Source organism: Muscardinus avellanarius, assembly GCF_963383645.1.
Source record: "Muscardinus avellanarius genome assembly, chromosome: 8".
Lineage (NCBI taxonomy): Eukaryota > Metazoa > Chordata > Mammalia > Rodentia > Gliridae > Muscardinus > Muscardinus avellanarius.
The window spans coordinates 102,856,214-102,875,430 of NC_137794.1; the positions used below are offsets into that span (position 1 = coordinate 102,856,214).

At 46.3% G+C, this 19,217-nt stretch overlaps 1 protein-coding gene across 1 annotated transcript in view; it reads left to right on the forward strand.

Moving 5' to 3' along the window:
- MTHFD1L (methylenetetrahydrofolate dehydrogenase (NADP+ dependent) 1 like) overlaps positions 1 to 19,217 on the forward strand; it is a gene marked incomplete at both ends in the record, with an annotated part of 206,675 nt that overhangs the window by 150,001 nt on the left and 37,457 nt on the right. Inside the window, 2 exons of the mRNA XM_080700390.1 lie at positions 3,608 to 3,715; positions 6,572 to 6,724. Coding sequence (XP_080556516.1) covers positions 3,608 to 3,715; positions 6,572 to 6,724 — 261 coding nt within the window. The remainder of the gene's footprint in view (positions 1 to 3,607; positions 3,716 to 6,571; positions 6,725 to 19,217) is intronic.

Here is a 19,217-nt window from a genome sequence, read left to right on the forward strand (position 1 = left end):
AATTGTCAAAATGACCAATGTGGAAGCCAAGCAGAGAATCCTAAAGGCAACAAAAACAAAGGGCCAAGTGACATTCAGAGGCAAACCAATTAGAATCACTCCAGACTTCCCAAACCAAGTCATGAGAGCCAGAAGGGCTTGGAGTAACATATTCCAAACTCTGAAAGAAAACAACTTCCAGCCAAAAATTTCCTACCCAGCAAAACTTTCTATCAAATTAGATGGAGAAATAAGAAGCTTCCACGACAGAAACTGAAGGAATTTATGTCTTCAAAACCAGCGCTAGAGAAAATACTCAAAGAGATTAACTACAAAGAAGAAATAGGTAACACACACCAGAACCAGAGAAACAAGATTTTCCATCCAACAGACAACTAAGATTGGTTATCTGTGGAGATTCATTATTTATGTTAGTCTTTTACCTATCTCTAAATGGTATTGTTTGCCTTTATTGTTGTTAATTCTTAGGATTTCTAGTTGGAATATTAATATACCTTCAGATATAGCATTTGGAAATATCCCATTCTATTAGTAACTGTTAACTAGCATCCTTTTAACTTCTTTCTTAATCAGAGTTGCTCCTTGCAAGGCTTTTATTGACCAGCAGGGGCGCTCTTGTTAGCCTCAGCGCTGTGTCTACAGCAGGTGATCTAGTGCCAGGTCCTGTGTTAGGCGGATGGTAAGGTCTAAGATGAGTATCTAAGATGATACGCCCACGGAGTATCATCACCTGAACTTTCTTCTCATCGCTGTAAGTAGTGCACGGAACCCATCCTTAATTAATTCAGAAATCATTTGCTTGTTTAACCCTATATTGAGTGCCAACTGTAAACTCTCCAGGGGATGTATTATATCCTATCTTTTGGTATACAAGAAATGGTTGAGTTTTTGGTTGGCCTGGTTTTCATGGTAATGGAGATTGAACCCAGGGCCTCATGAATGCTGGCAAGCATTCCACCACGAAGCCCAAGGTGGTCTTTAGCTTCAAACCGTTTATTTTCAGCTAAGATGAACAAGGACTCTTTTACATTAGAAGCTACCCTTGAGGTTGATCTCTGCCCCAGCCCTCTTTTTGCCTTGTGTGGTGATTACCACGTTCCTGGCACCAATGTGACGTCTACTGACTCGCCCAGTGGGCCATCACTACTTGGCAAGGCAGCCCGCTAAGTTTGGTCTTTTGGGTAACTGTCCTGTATCAATAGTGATTCGTGCAGATGCGCCCTTGGCCCTTGTCAAGCAAAGTCCCTGAGGCGTGCCGTAGATTGCTGCTGCACAATGAGGATGTCCATCTGTCCTGCCAACACTTGCTTCAGCACTCATTCACCAGACAGAAAATCCACTGCCGAGATCATGCTGATGCATTTTCTACCCTCAGTAAAATTACCAATGATTCTGTCAAACTCTTTTCTTTTTTTATTTTTTATTTTTTATTTATTTATTTATTTATTTTGGTGGTACTGGGGTACTTGGAAACCCTTCTATCTCTGGGCTACACTCCCAGACCTATTTTTATATTGTTATTTGGAAACAGGGTCTCTTAAGCCAGCACGACTGGCTTCGAACCTGCTCGATCCTCCTGTCTCCGCCTCCCAAGCGCGGGGATTACAAGCGTGCGCCACCACGCCCGGCCTGAACTCTTTTCTTAAATTAAGAATCGCTTTGTCTGTGGCATATTCCTTTCTTGATGATCCAGTCTTATTCCTTATTACCAGTTTCATTTTCTTACCAGCAGTCTGCATCTAGGTTTTCCATGTAGCATTATGGACACCGTCTCCCCCCCACACAGTTATTTGATAACATATATGTCTTCTCACATTTTTTTTTAATCGCGCTGCAGGATTTCTCATAATTTGCTAGAGTAAAAGCTGGGAGCAGTGGCACATACCCATAATCCCAGTACTTGGGATGTTGGAACAAGAGGATTGCAGGTTCAGGGTCAGCATGCAGCAATTTAGCAATAAAAAGGGCTAAGCTGGGCACAGTGATGCATACCTGTAATCCCAGTAGTGGGAGACTGAGATAGGCAGATCCTGGGTTTGAGGTCAGCCTTGAAAACTTAGCAAGACCCGCAGCAACTCAGTGAGACCCTGTTTAAAAGTAAGCCAGGCGTGGTGGCGCACGCTCGTAATGCCAGCCTTTGGGAGGCTGAGACAGGAGGATCGCGGTTCGCGGACAGCCTCAGCTACTTACTGAGACCCTTACTTAGTGAGACCCTGTTTCAAAAATAAAGAATAAAAAATAGGTCTGGGGAGCCAGGCATGGTGGCGCACGCTTGTAATCCCAGCATTTGGGAGGCTGAGATAGGAGGATCTCGTTTCAAGGACAGCCTCAGCTACTTAGTGAGGCCCTTTGCAACTCAGTAAGACCCTTTTTCAAAATAAAGAATAAAAAATAGGACTGGTGGTTTAGCTCAAAGGTAGAATGCCCCTGGGTTTTATCCCCAGTACTTAAAAGAAAAAATAGGGCTGGGGATGTCACTCAGAGGTAGAATGCCCCTCGGTTCCATCCCCATTAACACAAAAAAAATAAATAAATAAATAAATGAAAAGGGCTGGGGGTGGCCAGGCATGCTGGCACATGCCTGTAAACCCAGTACTTAGAAGGCTAAGCCTGGGGAGTTACAGGTTCAAAGCCAGCCTCAGCAATTTAGTGAGGCCCTCAGCAACTTATCAAAACACTGTTTCAAAATTAAAATAGGTATACCTCCTCTGCTTCAATGCCCAGTACCATAAAAATGAGGGTCCTGGGCATATGACTTGGAGGTAGAATGCCCCTGAGTTCAATGTCTGGTAGCAAAAATAAGAGGGAGGCTGGGAGAATTGCTCAGAATTAAAATACTGCTGGGGTTTAATGCCTAGTACCACAAAAAATAGCAATAATTTGATAATGTGAGAGTAGATTCAACCTCTGGTATTTCAATAAAATGTTCATTTCTACTTCCACTCTCTCCTCTCCCTCCTCCTCCTTTTCCTTCTTCATAAGCTACTTTCTCTATACCGATACTGTGAACCAGTGTTCAGACGCACTTTAAAATCTTCACCATCTGTTCAGTTAGGAAATTCCTTTTCTCTGATGTATAAGACTGCTGAACAGCAGAGTATAAACATCACTTTTAAAACACTTCAGTGGATAAAAATGACAAGATAAAGCCAGGCATGGTGGCGCACGCTTGTAATCCCAGCATTCGAGAGGCTGAGACCGGAGGATCACGGTACACGGACAGCCTCAGCTATTAGCAAGGCCCTCTGCAACTTAGTGAGACCCTGTTTCAAAATAAAGAATAAAAAATAGGGCAGGGGGTGTAGCTCGGAGGTTGAATGCCCCTGGGTTCCATCCCCAGACCCACGAAAAAAAAAATGGCTAGATAAGCACTCTCAATTGGCAGAATGTCCATGACTTTTTCTCTGTGACTTAACATCTGATCTGAGCATCTCAGTTATTTTAGAGTGCTAGAAAGAGAAAGAAAATTTTGTTTGGAATGCCAGTTGCTGAGGGGGATCTCTGGGAAGAATTGTAAGGCAGTATCTAAATTTCCACTAAACTTTTTCTAAGTTATTTAAAAATCAGATTAACGTTCACAACTTTGTTGTCATTTGTGTTTCTTCAGCTTCCAATTGTGGAAAAGATAAGAACCATTGCCCAGACTGTGTATGGAGCCAAGGATATTGAACTCTCTCCCGAGGCACAAACCAAAATAGACCGTTACACTCAGCAGGTAAAAGCTACACTTTTAGGAGGGGGAAATTTCACCCTGGGTTCTCAAAATGCTCACCCTGACATAAGGATTGATAGTGTACATCTCATTGGCTTAATTCTGAGTCGTCTAGTTTATGATCAACAAAAAACAAAGTCGCATTGGGGTAGTGTTGATTATGTTTAGAACATTACGGTAAGAATATATACCTTCTAATATATGCTGCATTGACTTCTGAGATTGTAAATGTGTCTGATACAGAAGAAATTATATGGTATGTGATGTGTGGTTTTTAGGCCTGCCAACTCTGCCAGAGACATCACAGCATCCTCTGGGGTATAGATTTCCATAACTTGTAGTGCTTCCCTTTCATTTAAGTCTCTTACTAGCTTAAAAATGTTAGCGTGCAAGCCAGGCATATTGGCGCACGCTTGTAATCCCAGCACTTAGGAGGCTGAGACAGGAGGATCATGGTTCACGGCCAGCCTCAGCTACTTAGTGAGCCCTTTGCAACTCAGTGAGACCCTGTTTCAAAATAAAGAATAAAAAATAGGGCTGAGGGTGTAGCTCAGAGGTAGAATGCTCCTGGGTTTCATCCCAGGTACCACAAATAAATACATACGTTCATACATACATACATACATACATACATACTACCAATGATGATCAGGGTATTCTCTCAGATTGGTAAGATTGTCAGCAACTCATTTTTCTTGATATTCTTAATTTACCCTCTAAAAGGATAACTCTCAGACATTATTGCTCTGCACACTGGCATTGTTCTATGGTAAAATTTTCATTTGTATGTAATGAAACTAATAAAATCATGGAGTTAGAGGAGATTTTTCCCCTATGAACTTTTAATGAACTTTGTGTGTGTGTGTGTGCGCGCGCGCGTGTGCATGTGTGTGTGTGGTACTGGGGTTCCTGGAAGCCCTTCTACCTCCGGGCTACACTCCCAGACACATTTTTACATTTTTATTTGGAAACAGGGTCCCCTAAGCCAACGCGCGCGGCTGGTTTCAAACCTGCGCCATCCTCCTGTCTCTGCCTCCAAAGCGCGGGGATTACAAGCGTGTGCCACCACGCCCAGCTTAGGACATACTTTTAAATAGTTCTACTGATCAATTTTAAAGTAGTGGGTCTGTAACCAGTTCATTATTTTAATCTTCAAAATCTAAAATTCTAAGCACTTTTTTTTTCGTACTCAGGATTGAACTTAGAGACATTCTACCTCCAAGCTATGCCCTCAGCCCAATTTTATTTCTTTATATGGAAACAGGATCTCCCTAGGTTTCTGAGCCTTGCAACATTGCCAAGGCTATCTTTGAACCTGTGATCCCTCTGTCCCAGCCCCCCAAGTACTGGGATTACAAGTGTGCACCACCATGCCCAGCTTTAGGAACCCTTTTTTGGTGAACCATTATAGCCTTCCTTTAGTAAAATTTTATTTATTTACTTATTTGTTCATTTATTTTATTTTCTGGGTATGTATGGTACTAAGAATTCAGTTCTTTTTAGTTTTTTGTTTAAGAATGGGGTCTCTATAAGTTACTGTATGCCTGGTCTCAAACTTTTGATCTTCCTGTCTTAGCCTCCCAAGTACTAAAATTACAGGAATGTACCCAGCCCTCTCTGCATTTTTTTTTTTTTTAATGGTACTGGGATTGAACCCAGAGGCATTCTAGCTCTGAGCTATACTCCAGCCCAATTTTTTTTTTTTAAAGTACTGGGGATGGAACCCAGGGAGCATTCTCCCTCTGAGCTACACCCTCGGCCCTATTTTTTATTCTTTATTTTGAAACAGGGTCTCACTGATTGCCAAAGGCCTTACTAAGTAGCTGAGGCTGTCCTTGAGTCACAATCCTCCTGTCTTAGCCTCCCGAATGCTGGGATTACAAGCGTGCGCCACCACACCCGGCACTTTTTATTTTTATTTTGGAACAGGGTTTCGCTGGATTGATGAGAGTCTCACTACTTTTTGAGGCTGTTCTTGAACCTGTGTTCCTCTTCTGTCGACTGGGATTACAGGTGTATGCCATCATGCCCGGATTCAAAATCCTTTTTAGCGTATGAGTAGGGCAGTCACAAAGAGAATGTCCCCGCCCCTGACTGATAATACTCTAAATTCCAAATAGTTTTGGAAGGAATCACAGGAAATCCTATGTGAGTTACCTCTAAGGACTGCGTTATCGCTTTCTACCAAGGGAATATTCCTTAAAAGTAATGTGTCGAGTATGTGATTGCAATTAATTAGCAAAGTCTCTAAAGGAACACTGTGTGCCATTCAGTCCCACTGCAGGCTTCGGAGACACTATCCTTTTTGTGAGACGCCGCATGTGACTTCCTGCACTTTCACCTTTGGGTCAGGCATAGACTTTGGTCCTTAAAAAACAAGAGGCTGAAAAAGTGACCTCATCTTAGTTCCTATAATGTAATCGCAGATCAAATAGCCATGATTCATAAGCCAGCACAAAGGGTCCTTTGCTTCCTGGCAGACTCCGAGATGAGTGAGGACGTGACTCAGAGCCTCATTACAGAGCCTCTCTCCAGATTACCTTTCTGGGTCCCGGATATTAATAGCCTTGAAAAGTGCTTTCTGCAGCTGCTGCCCCTGCTGTGCCTAAAAATAGCCTTGCTTTCCCCCAACACAGGGGCATAAAGCTGCCTTCTCTTAAAGAAAACCTCCAAAACCAACAGTAGACCCTACAACCTGCTAGTGTGCCGCTTCTTGCTCAGTGAACAGCACTGGCAGAACTACACGTGCTCGAGCCGACGTGGAATCGCTGCAGAGATTGTATAAAATGCACTTTCCCCAAGTCCAGCACACCAGCACATGCGCCACTGAATGCATTTCCTCTCCTTTCTTACTCACAGGGTTTTGGAAATCTGCCCATCTGCATGGCCAAGACCCACCTTTCTCTCTCTCATGAGCCCGAAAGAAAAGGCGTGCCAAAGGATTTTATCCTGCCCGTCAGTGACGTCCGGGCCAGCATAGGTGCTGGGTTTATTTACCCTCTGGTCGGAACGGTGAGTCCCAGGCTCTTGAAGCCCTCCTCGTCTGCATCGTGGTGGTGCCTGAAATCAGTATGCCTGTCAACCTATTAGGGAGTAATTAATAGTGTTTGCTATTCTGTTAAACACTTTTCTACCAGAAGGGAAAAAAAAAAAAAAAAGGAAGGCTGAGGATGTGGCTCAGTGGTAAAGTGCTTTTCCAGCATGCGTGAATGTCTAGGTCCAATCCACAAAAACAGACGAGCAAAAAACCCCACAAAAATCCCACCTCTGCCATCATGGTTTGGGCTTTTTTTATTCAGATCATGTATACATGAAACATAGATTCACAGAACTCATTCTGCACTGGGAGATTTTAAATCGAGAGTGACGTATCCTCTGGTTGGGTGTCTGTACGTCCCATTGTGGACAGTAAATTCACATTTTGTCAATTTTTTTAAATCTCTTTTCCTATATACTAGCTAACCCTCAGTCTGCTAGCCATAGAACTTGCGATCTATTTCATTAAGAGAGGTGGGGGGGCTCTTATTTCATAACTGTTAGTTTCTGATACATAATCACTGCTCCAAAATTGTAGCATGTCGTTAATTTTTAACAATAAAGAGAAATTTAGAGTCTTAACAAAAAGAAAACCTGATTCCAGGACTAGGAAGAGAAGAACTTGAAAGAATACCGCCTGTTGTTTGAAAAGTAGTGGCCCCTACCCAGCTTCTCACACCTGTGGGGGAAATGGAGACACTGCTCATGCCCGACGGGGCCCACCCCGACACCCCAAAAGCTGGGGACCCGTGTCTCTCCTCCTCCTTCCGCACATCACATGGATGGCTCTGGCTGAAAACATTAGCAGGTCACGTGAGGTCTCGTTTTCACATCTCTTGATGAGACCGCGTCGCTGTAGATGAGCATCGTGTGACTTCAGATTATTTATGGGGGAGGAGAGAAAGAAGACAAGAAATAAAAGCTTGTCAAAGCATGTAAAATTCACAGTGATGGGCTGGCTAGCCTTCCCTTGTTATGCCGTATTTGACTTCTTGGCATGGGAGCGCACCTAGATTGAGTTTAGAGAGAAAAGAAAAAGAAAAGGTTGTGTTGGTCATTGTTGTTACAAAGTCATCTGAGCCCAAATTGAAAATGTTCTAACAATTTTTTGTAATAAACCATGTGGCTCTATTCTAGAAACAACCAATAGACAAAAGTGCCTGATTCTTCTCTTGATATTTACATATTACATACATCTAGTATTGGGCCGGATAAGCATTTTTAGCATTTTTCTGCACATGAGACGGGCTTCTAAGAGAAGCAGGTTTGACCGGCCCAGGGGCATGTCGAGCCTGTTGCCCGATGCCCCCCAGGCCCGAGGGAGTAAAAGTTAGTTCTGCCCAGGAAGCAGCAGATAGGGGGCAGGTGGAGCATGTCCATGAAGGAGCCAACCTCAAAGCCAGAGAAGCAGTGAATTTCAACTCAGGCACCGAAGTACGCAGTGTCCCTGCCCAGGGCTTGGCAATGCACCGGAGTTTGGCAGGGTCCGGGTGTTATGGAGCCTGAGAAATAGGATGGGGATAGCAGGCCGGGACTTACTGTGCTAAGGATCGCAAATACAATCTTGAGGAATTTGACTTTGATCCTGTGCACACTGGGAGCCAAGAGAAGGTGGAGTTTTGTTCATAAGAAGGAGAAGAATGTGGTCTGATTTGTTTGGGAAAATAGTTCTGGCAGCAATGTGGAGTATATTTAAAGAAAGAGAACCAGACCCAGGGAGACAAGTGAGATGGGCTGGGGCCAGACGCGATTAAGGTCAGCGCTGGAGCTACGGAGGTGGACGTGGGGAGTGGAGGTGAATCTGAAACATGCTTTAAAGGCAGCTACCTAGAGTGGAGCAGGGGAAGGAGACTGTTACCACCTGGTGGCTCGGGTGGCAGTACCATCAGTCACATAAAGAGCACAGGAGAAAGGCAGATTGGTAGGCCAGGAATGAGTCCAGGTTAAGCAGAGAATTTGAAGGATGAATAGGATATGTAAAATGATATGTTCCTCCAATAGCCCTGCAGATACTGTACTCAGAAGAGAGGAGCAGGAAGGTAACCTCGTGGTTTGTTGGAGGTGCTTGAGGGAGGGGGGGGGCAAACCGTCATGCTTGCTAGGCAAGGGCTTTACCCCGGAGCGACACCTCTAGCTCTGCCTTCTGAGTCTTAGGAACATAGAAGAAGGTGTCATTAAGTGAGAGAAGAAGCAAGGCTGGCCCAGCAGTAATGGGAACAGAATGAAGGAAGATGCCCCCCAAAAAAACGCACATTCACACAGCTGACTGAGGCCAGGAGCCTCCCAGGGCATGTGATGGAACCGGCAAAGACAGGGCAGGGAAAATCCAGGAAACAGCACAAAGTCAGGTGCCTCAAGCTTCAGGAAGGGAGAGAAAGAACAGTATTCCCGCTGTCGGAGGAGTCCCCAGTAAAAGGGGTACGTTTTATGATGACATTTCCAGATGCACAAGTCAAATCAGTGGTTGTCAGGACTTGGGCGTGAGAGAGGGGATTGACTACAGAGGGACATGAGTATTTTAAGGTGATGAAAATATGCAATCTTATATTTTGTTTATGGTAGTGATTCTGTGACTATATGCTTTTGTTCAAACTCATAGACCTGTAGACATAAATAGGGTAAATCTTTTCGTATGTAATTTAATTACCAAAAATGGGCGGGGCACAGTGTCCCACACATACATTCCCATCTCGAAAGGCTGAAGCAGGAGGATCTCTTGAGTCCAGAAACAAGAGGCCAGCCTGGACAACACAGCAAGGTCCTGTATGAAAAGAAGGGAAGGGGGCCTAATTGAAAAGACTAGTTTATGTTCCTTAGAATAGCCAAGGTGATGGCTGTGCCGAATCTGGGTTACTACCATTAGCAAAGGTCACTTAGAGGAGAACAGCCTGGCAGTTCAGACCCAGAGAGGCAGGACCAGCAGGAGAGGCAAGGGGAGATGAGGATGTTCAAACTGAACAGGACACGGGGGACATCACGGAGGAGAAAGCCTCGTTCATAATCTGGCCTGCCTTGCCCTCGAGATTCAAAATCCCGCAGTAGTTCACCCACCAAAGTCATCTGTGCATTCATTCGGCCAGTTTGCAAAAGGCACTATGCCAAGGGCTGTGGGCTCGACCCAGAGGCACTTTCTCTGCCTCAGGAAGTTCAAAAGGGTAGAGATGGGAGGAGTCAAACTGCAAAGAGAGTGCTCTGCTGTAAAAGCCGCGAGTCAAGCCAGGCGTGGTGCACACGCGTGTAATCCCAGCATTAGGGAGGCTGAGACTGGAGGATCACAGGTTTGCGGTCAGCCTCAGCTATTTAGTGAGGCCCTTTGCAACTCAGTGAGACCCCTGTTTCAAAATAAAAAATAAAAATAAGGCTGGGGGTGTTGCCCAGAGGTAGAATGCCCCTGGGTCCCATCCCCAGTACTGCCAAAAAAAAAAATAGCCATGAGTCTGATCCTTACTTCTTTATTCTTGAGCTGTTCTGTTTTTTTGTTTTGTTTTGTTTTGTCTTGTTTTTGTAATCCTGGGGATTGAACTCAAGGGCTACCTCTGAGCCCTATCTTATTTTTTATTTTGAAACAGGGTCTCCCAAGGTTGCTAAGGCCTTGCTAAATTGCTGAGACTCACCTTGGCCTACAATCCTGTCTCAGCTACCAAGTACTGGGATTACAGGCATGATGGCGCACAGCTGTAATCCCAATACTTGGGAGTCTGAGACAGGAGGATCACAGGTTGAAGGACAGCCTCAGCAATGTAGTGAGCCTCTCTGCAACCCAGAGGGACCCTATTTCAGAAGAAAAAAAAAAGAGCTGGGGGTGTAGCTCAGAAGTAGAATGCCCCTAAATTAAATTCCTCCAGTACCACAAAAAAAATAAAAAAAAAAATAAAGCTGGGCATGGTGACGCACACTTGTGATCCCAGCATTTGGGAGGCTGAGACAGGAGGATCGCAGGTCCGTGGCCCACCTCAGCTACTTGGTGAGGCCCTTTGCAACTCAGTGAGATCTTGTTTGAAAATCAGAAATTAAAAAGCAGGGCTAGGGATGTATCTCAGAGGTAGAATGCCCTGGGTTCCATCCCCAGTGCTGCAAAAATAAATAAATAAAAATTTAAAAATCACAATGTAATTTAAAATCCTTGGAGCCACTACACAAATAAGTAGTGTGAATCTCCTCACGCCCCAGTTAATATCCGTGGCCAGGTAAAGCAGAGCTGTTCTGGAGGGTGAGAATTGGGTCGCCTGCGGCTCTTCTTGGCACCCAGGCCGGCTGCCTGCTCCTGCTGCCACTTTCTGACTTATGAGTGGTCAGAAAACGCTTCTGCGTGGAGTGGCCCTGCAGGAACAGCCGCAGTCACAGGGCTTCCTGGTGCCCGCCCTCCGCCCCATTATGTCACGTAGCAGCGTCGGAGGGTTCCTCTTCTGGCCACACGCAGGACTCGGTGAGCGTCAGTGTGCGGTGGTGAGATCCTCCCAAAACAATTGGACGGGGAGCGAGGAAGGAAAAGAGCCTGACTCAGTAAGTTCCTGGAGGTCAGGAGCCCAGCAGAGCTTTCTATGACAGGGCTGGGCTGACGCCGGCCAAGGCCGGCTTCTTCTCATAAGGGCCACTGTTTACTTTCCTCGACCCATTCCAGGCCCTGCCCAGGCAGCCCAAATGCTTTTCCCATTTGTCACCACCGTGTGAGAGATGGTGTAGTCACTTCCTGCTGAGAGGACGGACGGAGGGGAAAAGGGACTGGGGGCACTGGCTCCTGCAGGTGGGAAAATTCGAGCAGAATGAATCACGCTCAGCATGTGCCTCGCAGAGTGTCTGCCCGCCCCAGGAAGATTCATTTCTTCATTCATTCATTCACTCATTCATTCATTCATTCATTCACCCACTCAGTAAATCATCGTTGAATACTGCAGGGACGTCACAGAGATGAGCAGGGCCTTGGGAGGGACTGGTAAATAAAACCAGACAAAAACAGAGTGCCTTGAGCTTTGTAAGAAGGAGAAAGTGTTCTTGGCGTGCCCTGCAAGGACACAGAAAGCCCCTCCACTCCCCCCGCGACTGCGTAGCTCTAAACGTGAAGAGTCTCGGTGTGAGTAAGACCCTCCACAAATAATAAACATCTCCGGTGTGGTGGACTTTGGGAGATCACAGGGAGAGATGCCAGAGATTCAGAGAATTCGCTTTCTAAATATTTACTTTCATCTTCCGTCCTTACTTATAGGTCGTGTTATTTTTTTTTCCTACCAGTGAACTATTGCGTCATATTCTGTAAAACCCAATAGTTACTGCCTTTGCCGGCACCTGTCCGCACAGTCCAGTAATAATGATAAATACGCTTAGTCAGGTGTGGTGGCGCACGCTTGTAACCCCATCATTTGGGATTACACAGGAGGATCGTGGTTCTCAGACAGCCTCAGCTACTGAGTGAGGCCCTCCACAACTTAGTGAGACCCTGTTTCAAAATAAGGAATAAAAAATAGGGCAGGGGGTGTGGCTCAGAGGTGAAATGCCCCCGGGCTCCATCACCAGTGCAGCGGGTGGGGGGATACGCTTGCTAGAGTAGCAGCTTCGAGGTCTAGGCCCCAGGCGTTTCCATAGAAACCAGAAGTGCCCCAGGCCTCCGCTCGAGGACCTCTGGGGCCTTTTCTCTTCTCTGCTGTCTAGCCGTTCCAATGTTGCTTTCAGGTAGCTGTTTTCCTTCCTAAAATAGCCCTCTTTCATTCCTAGTAAGCTTCCTGTGTGGTATTGCTTCTTTCAGATGATGTTTTACTTAACATATTCATTCCAGCATAGGATTGGAAACTACAAAATAATGCAAAATTCTTGACCAGCACCCTATCACTTAGTACATCTTTTTGGAAGAAAGTTTATCAAAGACAGATCTTTGTAGTGGGGAGAAAGAACAAGTCATTGTGAAGATTTTCTAGTCCGTGTTTCTCTTCTACAAATCATCCTGTCTTGGTATGTTCCCAAAATTCTCCCAAAAGCTGAGAGTTGACAGTGTTCAATAAACCTAATGGCTCATAAGACTTCTCAAGGAAACAATCTCATGCCCCCCCTGAAAAAAAATTTAGAAGATGGTCTTTGCCTTGTGGCCACATTGTTTTGATACTGTCTTTAAATTTTTATAATTTACAAAACCTGCTTAATAGGTTGGCATCAGTTTCATGACACAAAAATACTAATATGTAAGTAAATATAGAGAAGGATGTCATTGGAAAGTAAATTACATTCTGTGTAGAAAAAGCCTAGGAGGAAAACCCCAAAACCTTCACGTGCAGCCAGCGGTGGGTAAGGAGCAGTTTGTTTCTTCTCTTTGCTTTTCCGCATCACCCAAATCACTACATAGGGCGTATATCACTTTTATAACATGAACATATAATAAATGGAGAGATAATACAGTACACGCTCTTGGGGAAGTATTTAACTTGAGCCAAAGATGCCCCAAAGTTAGAACACGCCACACCCACCCTCACTGCTCTGCAGTGTCCACACCTGGAAAGTCGGGGCCCCAACCAGAGGAAAGAGCTGGGATGCCCTCGAGAACTAGGCTCAGAGCGCGGCATCTCACCCCGAGTAACGGCTTCTCGCCCCCAGATGCTGCAGGGGGAATGCAGTTTTTGTTCCCGGTGCTCATGAGTTCCCGGCCACTTCCTGTTTGCTGTTTTGAGGTGGAGAGAGGATGAGGGAAGCTTTTCCTTTCACACACAAGGCTTTCTTCCCCCAACTCTTATTTTTTATTCTTTATTTTGAAGCAGGGTCTCACTGAGTTGCAAAGGGCCTCACTAAGTAGCTGAGGCTGTCCGCGAACCGCGATCCTCTGGTCTCAGACTTCCAATGCTGGGATTACAAGCATACGCCACCACACCTAGCACAAGGCTTTCTTAACAATGGTGCATTCTTTTTTTTTTTTTATGGTACTGGGGGTGGAATCCAGGGGCATTCTACCTCTGGGCTATACTCCCAGGCCTATTTTACATTTTATTTAGAAATGGTCTCACTAAGTAACTGGGGCTGGCCAAGAACCTGCAATCCTCCTGTCTCAGCCTCCCAAGTACTGGGATCACAAGCGTGTACCACCACACCTGGCTTGACAGTGATGCACTCTTGAAACAGCTGGCATGGAGAGATGTCAAACCAAGTTTGACTTCTTAGCACATCTCCACTTGAAGTTTGGGGTATGACTTTTTCTTTAACTATATTAAAGAACTTGGGAAATAAACTCTTGTTTTATTAGCTAAATGGGACATAAAGTTATGCCATAAGCCAGGTGTGGTGGCGCACACTTATAATCCCATCATTTTAGAGGCTGAGAGAGGAGGGTCACAGGTTCACGGCCAACATCAGCTACTTAGTGAGGCCCTTTGCAACTCAGTGAGACCCTGCTTCAAAAATAAGGAATAAAAATAGGTCTGGGGGTATACTCGGAGGTAGAATGCCCCTGGGTTCAATCCCCAGTACTGCAATAAATAAATAAGCAAACAGTTATGCTATGGTGATATGATAGCAATCTGGGTTGGAGTCTCGGGAGGAAACAGGCTCACTATGCACCCGCCAGGGATGGAGCTGTCTTGTGGTATTCATATGGTAGCCGGTGACATATAGGTCATTTGTGGAGGTCAAGGTATAGAACTGGAGAAAAACAGGCTGTGCTTCTGCCTCCCAGACAGACAAGGAGAAATGGCTGGCGGTGGTGAGGCCCAGTGGTCAGAGCTCCGCTCCGGGGCCTGCCCCCTGTCGTGGCTGTCTGTGCAGTTCTTTTCCTTCTGTCCTTCACGGATCCTCCACTTTACCGCCAGTCCCTTTCTAGGGCAGAGGGTGGTAAGAAGGCTCTGCATAGCTGGGCCTGGTGGCACAGGCCTGTAACGTCAGTACTTGGCAGGCTGCGACAGGAGGATCGCAAGCTTGAGACTAGCCTTGGCAATTTAGCCAGACTCTCCGGAACTTAGCGAGACCCTGTTTCAAAATCTCTCCGGAACTTAGCAAGACCCTGTTTCAAAATTTAAAAATAGCCGGACATGGTGGTGTAGGCTTGTAACCTCAGCATTTGGGAGGCTGAGACAGGAGGCTCACGGTTCATGGGCAGCCTCAGCTACTTGGTGAGGCCCTTTGCAACTCAGTGAGACCCTGTTTCAAAAATAAGGAATAAAAAGATAGGGCTGGGGGTGAAGCTCAGAGGTAGAATGCCCTTGGGTTCCATCCCTGGTACTGCAAAATAAATAAATAAATAAATAAATAAATAAATAAATAAATAAATAAATAAATGAATGACTGGGGTGTAACTTGGAGGAAGAATGCACCTGGGTTCAATCCTCAGTACCAACAAAAAAAAAGAAGGCACTGTATACATAAACACACACACACACACACACACACACACACACACACACACACACACTTTTTTTCTCCTGTTGGAGTTGGTCTTTACTCCACCCATCACACTGTCAAAAGCTGTCCAGGGACAAGAAACTAAAGATCAGCAGCAAAAAAAACAAAACAAAAACAAGCCATTTATTCAGCTGGCGTGACCTTTGTCTTTACTCCGGGAGACCTGAGCTGACCACATGTCTACCCAGGTGCACCCCAGACGTCATCACCTGGCTGGACTCTGGGAAGCAGGAAGCTGCCGGCGGCGCCGTGGGGAATCGGTGATGTCACCAGCTGAGGCGGGCGGGGAGTTGCTGGGCTGGGTGCAGAGGATGGTGAATACGGAAAGGGGGGCCCCGCGGGCTCCTTGCTGTTTTGTCCAGGCCAGCTCTGCTCCCTCAACTGTAAAAGTATGCGCTGAATGCTGCGGGTCTGACTCGGGTCAGCGAGGAAGTTCTTTCAACTCTGCAGGGTGCGTCCCCCCTCCATCTCAGCATCCCTGGGGATACACTCGCTCCGCTCCGCACGGTTGGCCATGAAGGTGAATTCACTCAGACCCTGTAGTTTTAAATTGAATGCATGACTCCTCGCCGCCTTTCCCAGAGATTTACAGGCAGTTACAGTGAGAAAACGAAACATTGACTCTCCAAGCTGTGCTTTAAGTGGGACGGATATGCAGTAAGCAAGGGGCTGGCCACGATGCGAGACCACGCGGAACTCCATTAGCACAGACCGTCCAGCAGAAGCTCGGCGGCGTTGTGGTGCCGTCAGAACCGCCCACTTCTCTTTCTCCCTAGATTCCCACTTCTGAATTCCCATGCCCGCCCCCATAAATAAGCAGAGAACATTTTAGCTTATTGTACACACGTGTCTGCAAATAACCTTCCTGTCTCCGGTACTCCTTGACCCTGATTCAGCCTGGCACCCGCGTGCCTGTGATGAGTTGGAAATAACGCAGGCCTCGCTGTCCCTGTGTCCTCTCACCCCATAACTGCGCTCCTGTCTGTTTCCTCTTCCCCGTCCGCTGTGCCCACCCCCCTTTCTTGCTTATCGCCACATCGGAACTTTCCGCTTTCTCTAAAATGCAGCCCAGGCCTCCTCTGACCATTAGCGGCCACACCTTCCTCCAGGGAAAGTGGCGCTAGTGGCTGGCCAGAAGGAGAGGAGGCTTCCTGGCTTTGCAGACTGCATTTGCAGGGCAGAGGAAGGTGACCCGCTCCGTGCTCGATTTCCAGTAACTGTTTATCACATTGACAGGAGTGAAGAGCGTTGTGACTCATGAAAATGATGTTTTCCTCTGCGACACGCGAGGTTCCCTCGGTCTTGTCCATCTGTTTAAAGGGTCTTGTTTCTCCTAGGTTGGTGCAAATGTACTTTTAGCACAAATAGAAAATGACTTTCAGCCGGGCACGGTGGCGCATGCTTGTAGTCCCAGAATCCGGAAGGCTGAGACCTGAGGACCAGTTTGCAGACAGCCTCTGTGACTTAGTGAGACTCTGTTTCAAAATAAAAGATAAAGCAGAGGGTGTGGCTTGGAGGTTCCAGACCCAAAAAAAAAAAAAAGACTCAATGAAATCCGCCTCAGCCAGGAAAATATACTGAGTATTAAAGTTGCTAGATATTCCTGCTATTAAGCTGAATTTTTAATCCGTCGCCATCGTCCCTGTGTGGGTTGTATCTTTCTTACTTCCTGTGTCTTTCTTACAAAAGGAACGGTGTTTGTGATTCTTTGGTGCCTGGCCCTGCCACCCACAAATTGGTCTGTTGTTTTTTCTGGGGGTTGATGGAATTCCGACTCATTTCTCTTCCACTTCCATCCATAGCCTGCTTTTTTTTTTTTTCTTTCCCCTGTTTTTGGTTTGGGTTCTTAGCATAAAAATGATAGCAAAGATACATCTCAGTTCAGAGCTTCTGAAAGGCGCCCATAAAGCCACCTGCCCCCTTAGAGATTTTCTACTTTCTGTGTCTCTCTGTTGTACTCATTATACTCTGATACCCGAGTCTTTGCTAAGAAGCGTGTAATCAGAAGCAGCTACGCAGTGTATACAAAGGAAATGAATTAATACAAACCAGTTATGCCAGGCCACCCTGGAGTCAGCTTGAGAGTTTAGTGGGAAGGGTAAAAAGGTGAAGAGAGTTAAACCTCTTTTTTTTTTTTTTTTTTTTTGACTAGGGATTGACCCCAAGGACTTTTGCTACCTTTGAGCTACACACCCCCAGCCCTTTTTATCTTGAAACAGGATCTCTGGAGGTTGCTGAAGGTCTCATCAACCTGTGCTGGCCTTGAACCTGTGATCCTCCTGTCTCAGCCTCCCAGGTACTGGAATTATAGGTGTATACCCCTGCACCTTACAAAACTAAACTGTTATGAAAACTGTCATCCTTTAAAATTGGAATTGTAATTTGTGTAGATAATATGACTGATAGTACCCAGAACTCTTGACAGTTTACAAGCCTAGTTATATATGTGTCTGTTAAATTATTCATCCATGTATGTCAGATTAGATGAAAATATTCATGGTAAATTACTTTTTTTTTTTTAACAGTACTGGGGATGGAACCCAGAGGCATTCTACCTCCAAGCTACACATTCCTCAACCCTATTTTTTATTCTTTATTTTGAAACAGGATCTTGCTAAGTTACATTTACATTGTATTAGGGATTATAAGCAATCTAGTGATGACTGAAGTCTATGGGTGGATTGTATAGATTGTATGCAAATACTGTACCGATGGGCTTGGACATCCATGGACCTTGACGTCCATGAGTAGGGTTTAGGGATAGGGGTCCTGAAACCCATCCCCTACAGATGCCGGGAACTGGTCGTATTTCTTAGTATACCACACCCACCAGATGGAATTGCCAGTACCGCCCTTAGGGCAGAAAGCCCTCCCAGTCTTGTGCCTGGTGCTGCGGTCTTCCTCTCAGGCTTCGTGGTCCTCAGTCCTCACCTGCTCTATCTTGCCAAGAGACCAGGCATCCTCCCAAACACTTCACGCAGGTGAGCCCATTTCTCACATCAGCCCTGTAAGCACAGTCAGCGTAAGAGACAAAGTTCTAGTGCTCTGTCCCTATTAAGGGTTGCCACATTTTCATCCAGAAATAACCTGGAGTCTTCAGCCTCTTGCCAGGCAGGTCAGTCGGCGAGCCCCCGTACCGTGTGTGCTGGGCACAGAGAAGCGTAAGGAAGCCCCGGTGCCGCCCTCCCGAGGCAGTGGGGTGGTCTGTCAATAAGGAGCAAGCACCAGGAACGTTAAAGCAAATGCGGTTAGTGCCGTTCTTGACACCAAAAGATGGAGCCGCTGGTAAATGCGTTAGGTGTTTAAAGATGGCGGAGACCACAGGCGTGAAGCGAGCTAGGAAGGTTGGATGAAGAGGAGGGAGGGCGTGGGGTGCTGCACAAGAGCGTTTGGGGTTCTGTGGAAAGTTCCACCTTGGCAGCCGCCTCCTGGAGCCCCAGTCCAGCGATAACAGGAAAAGGGGAGGAAGGTGTGCGTGGCCAGGTGACTCAGGGGGGTGCCGGCTGCGGGGCCGACAAGGGGCAGGTGCGAGGAGGAGCCCAGTGGCTCCTGGGAACCTGAAGAGGGAGCAGCCATCCGGCCTTGCTGCCACATAAGGGAGGGACAGACACTAATATTGCTTGGGTGCCTGTTTGACGTCCATGTCAGTGGTCCATGAGAGAGTTAGAGATTTGTTCCTGGAGTTTAGAAGAAAGACCAGGAGCCAGGCATGGTAGCGCACGCTTGTAATCCCAGTACTTGGGAGACTGAGACAGGAGGATCCCGCAAGTTCAAAGCCAGCCTCAGCTACTTAGTGAGGCTCTCAACAACTTAGTGAGACCCTGTTTCCAAATAAAATATGAAATAGGTCTGGGAGTATAGCCCAGAGGTAGAAAAGCTCCTGAGTTCTATCCCCAGTACCACAAAAAGGGGGTGGGGGGCAGGGCTGAAATTGGGTGATGTGCAGGCTAAATTTCCTTCAAAGTCAAAACATTCTTGCTCCTCTGCTGGACATTGAGGTTACTGAGCCTAAGGGACCCAGCTCCTGCCCAGCAGGCTTAGTCTGGGGGCAGCAGGCAACTGCCCATGCAGCTTGAGTGCTGCCAGGTGCCAGGGTGCA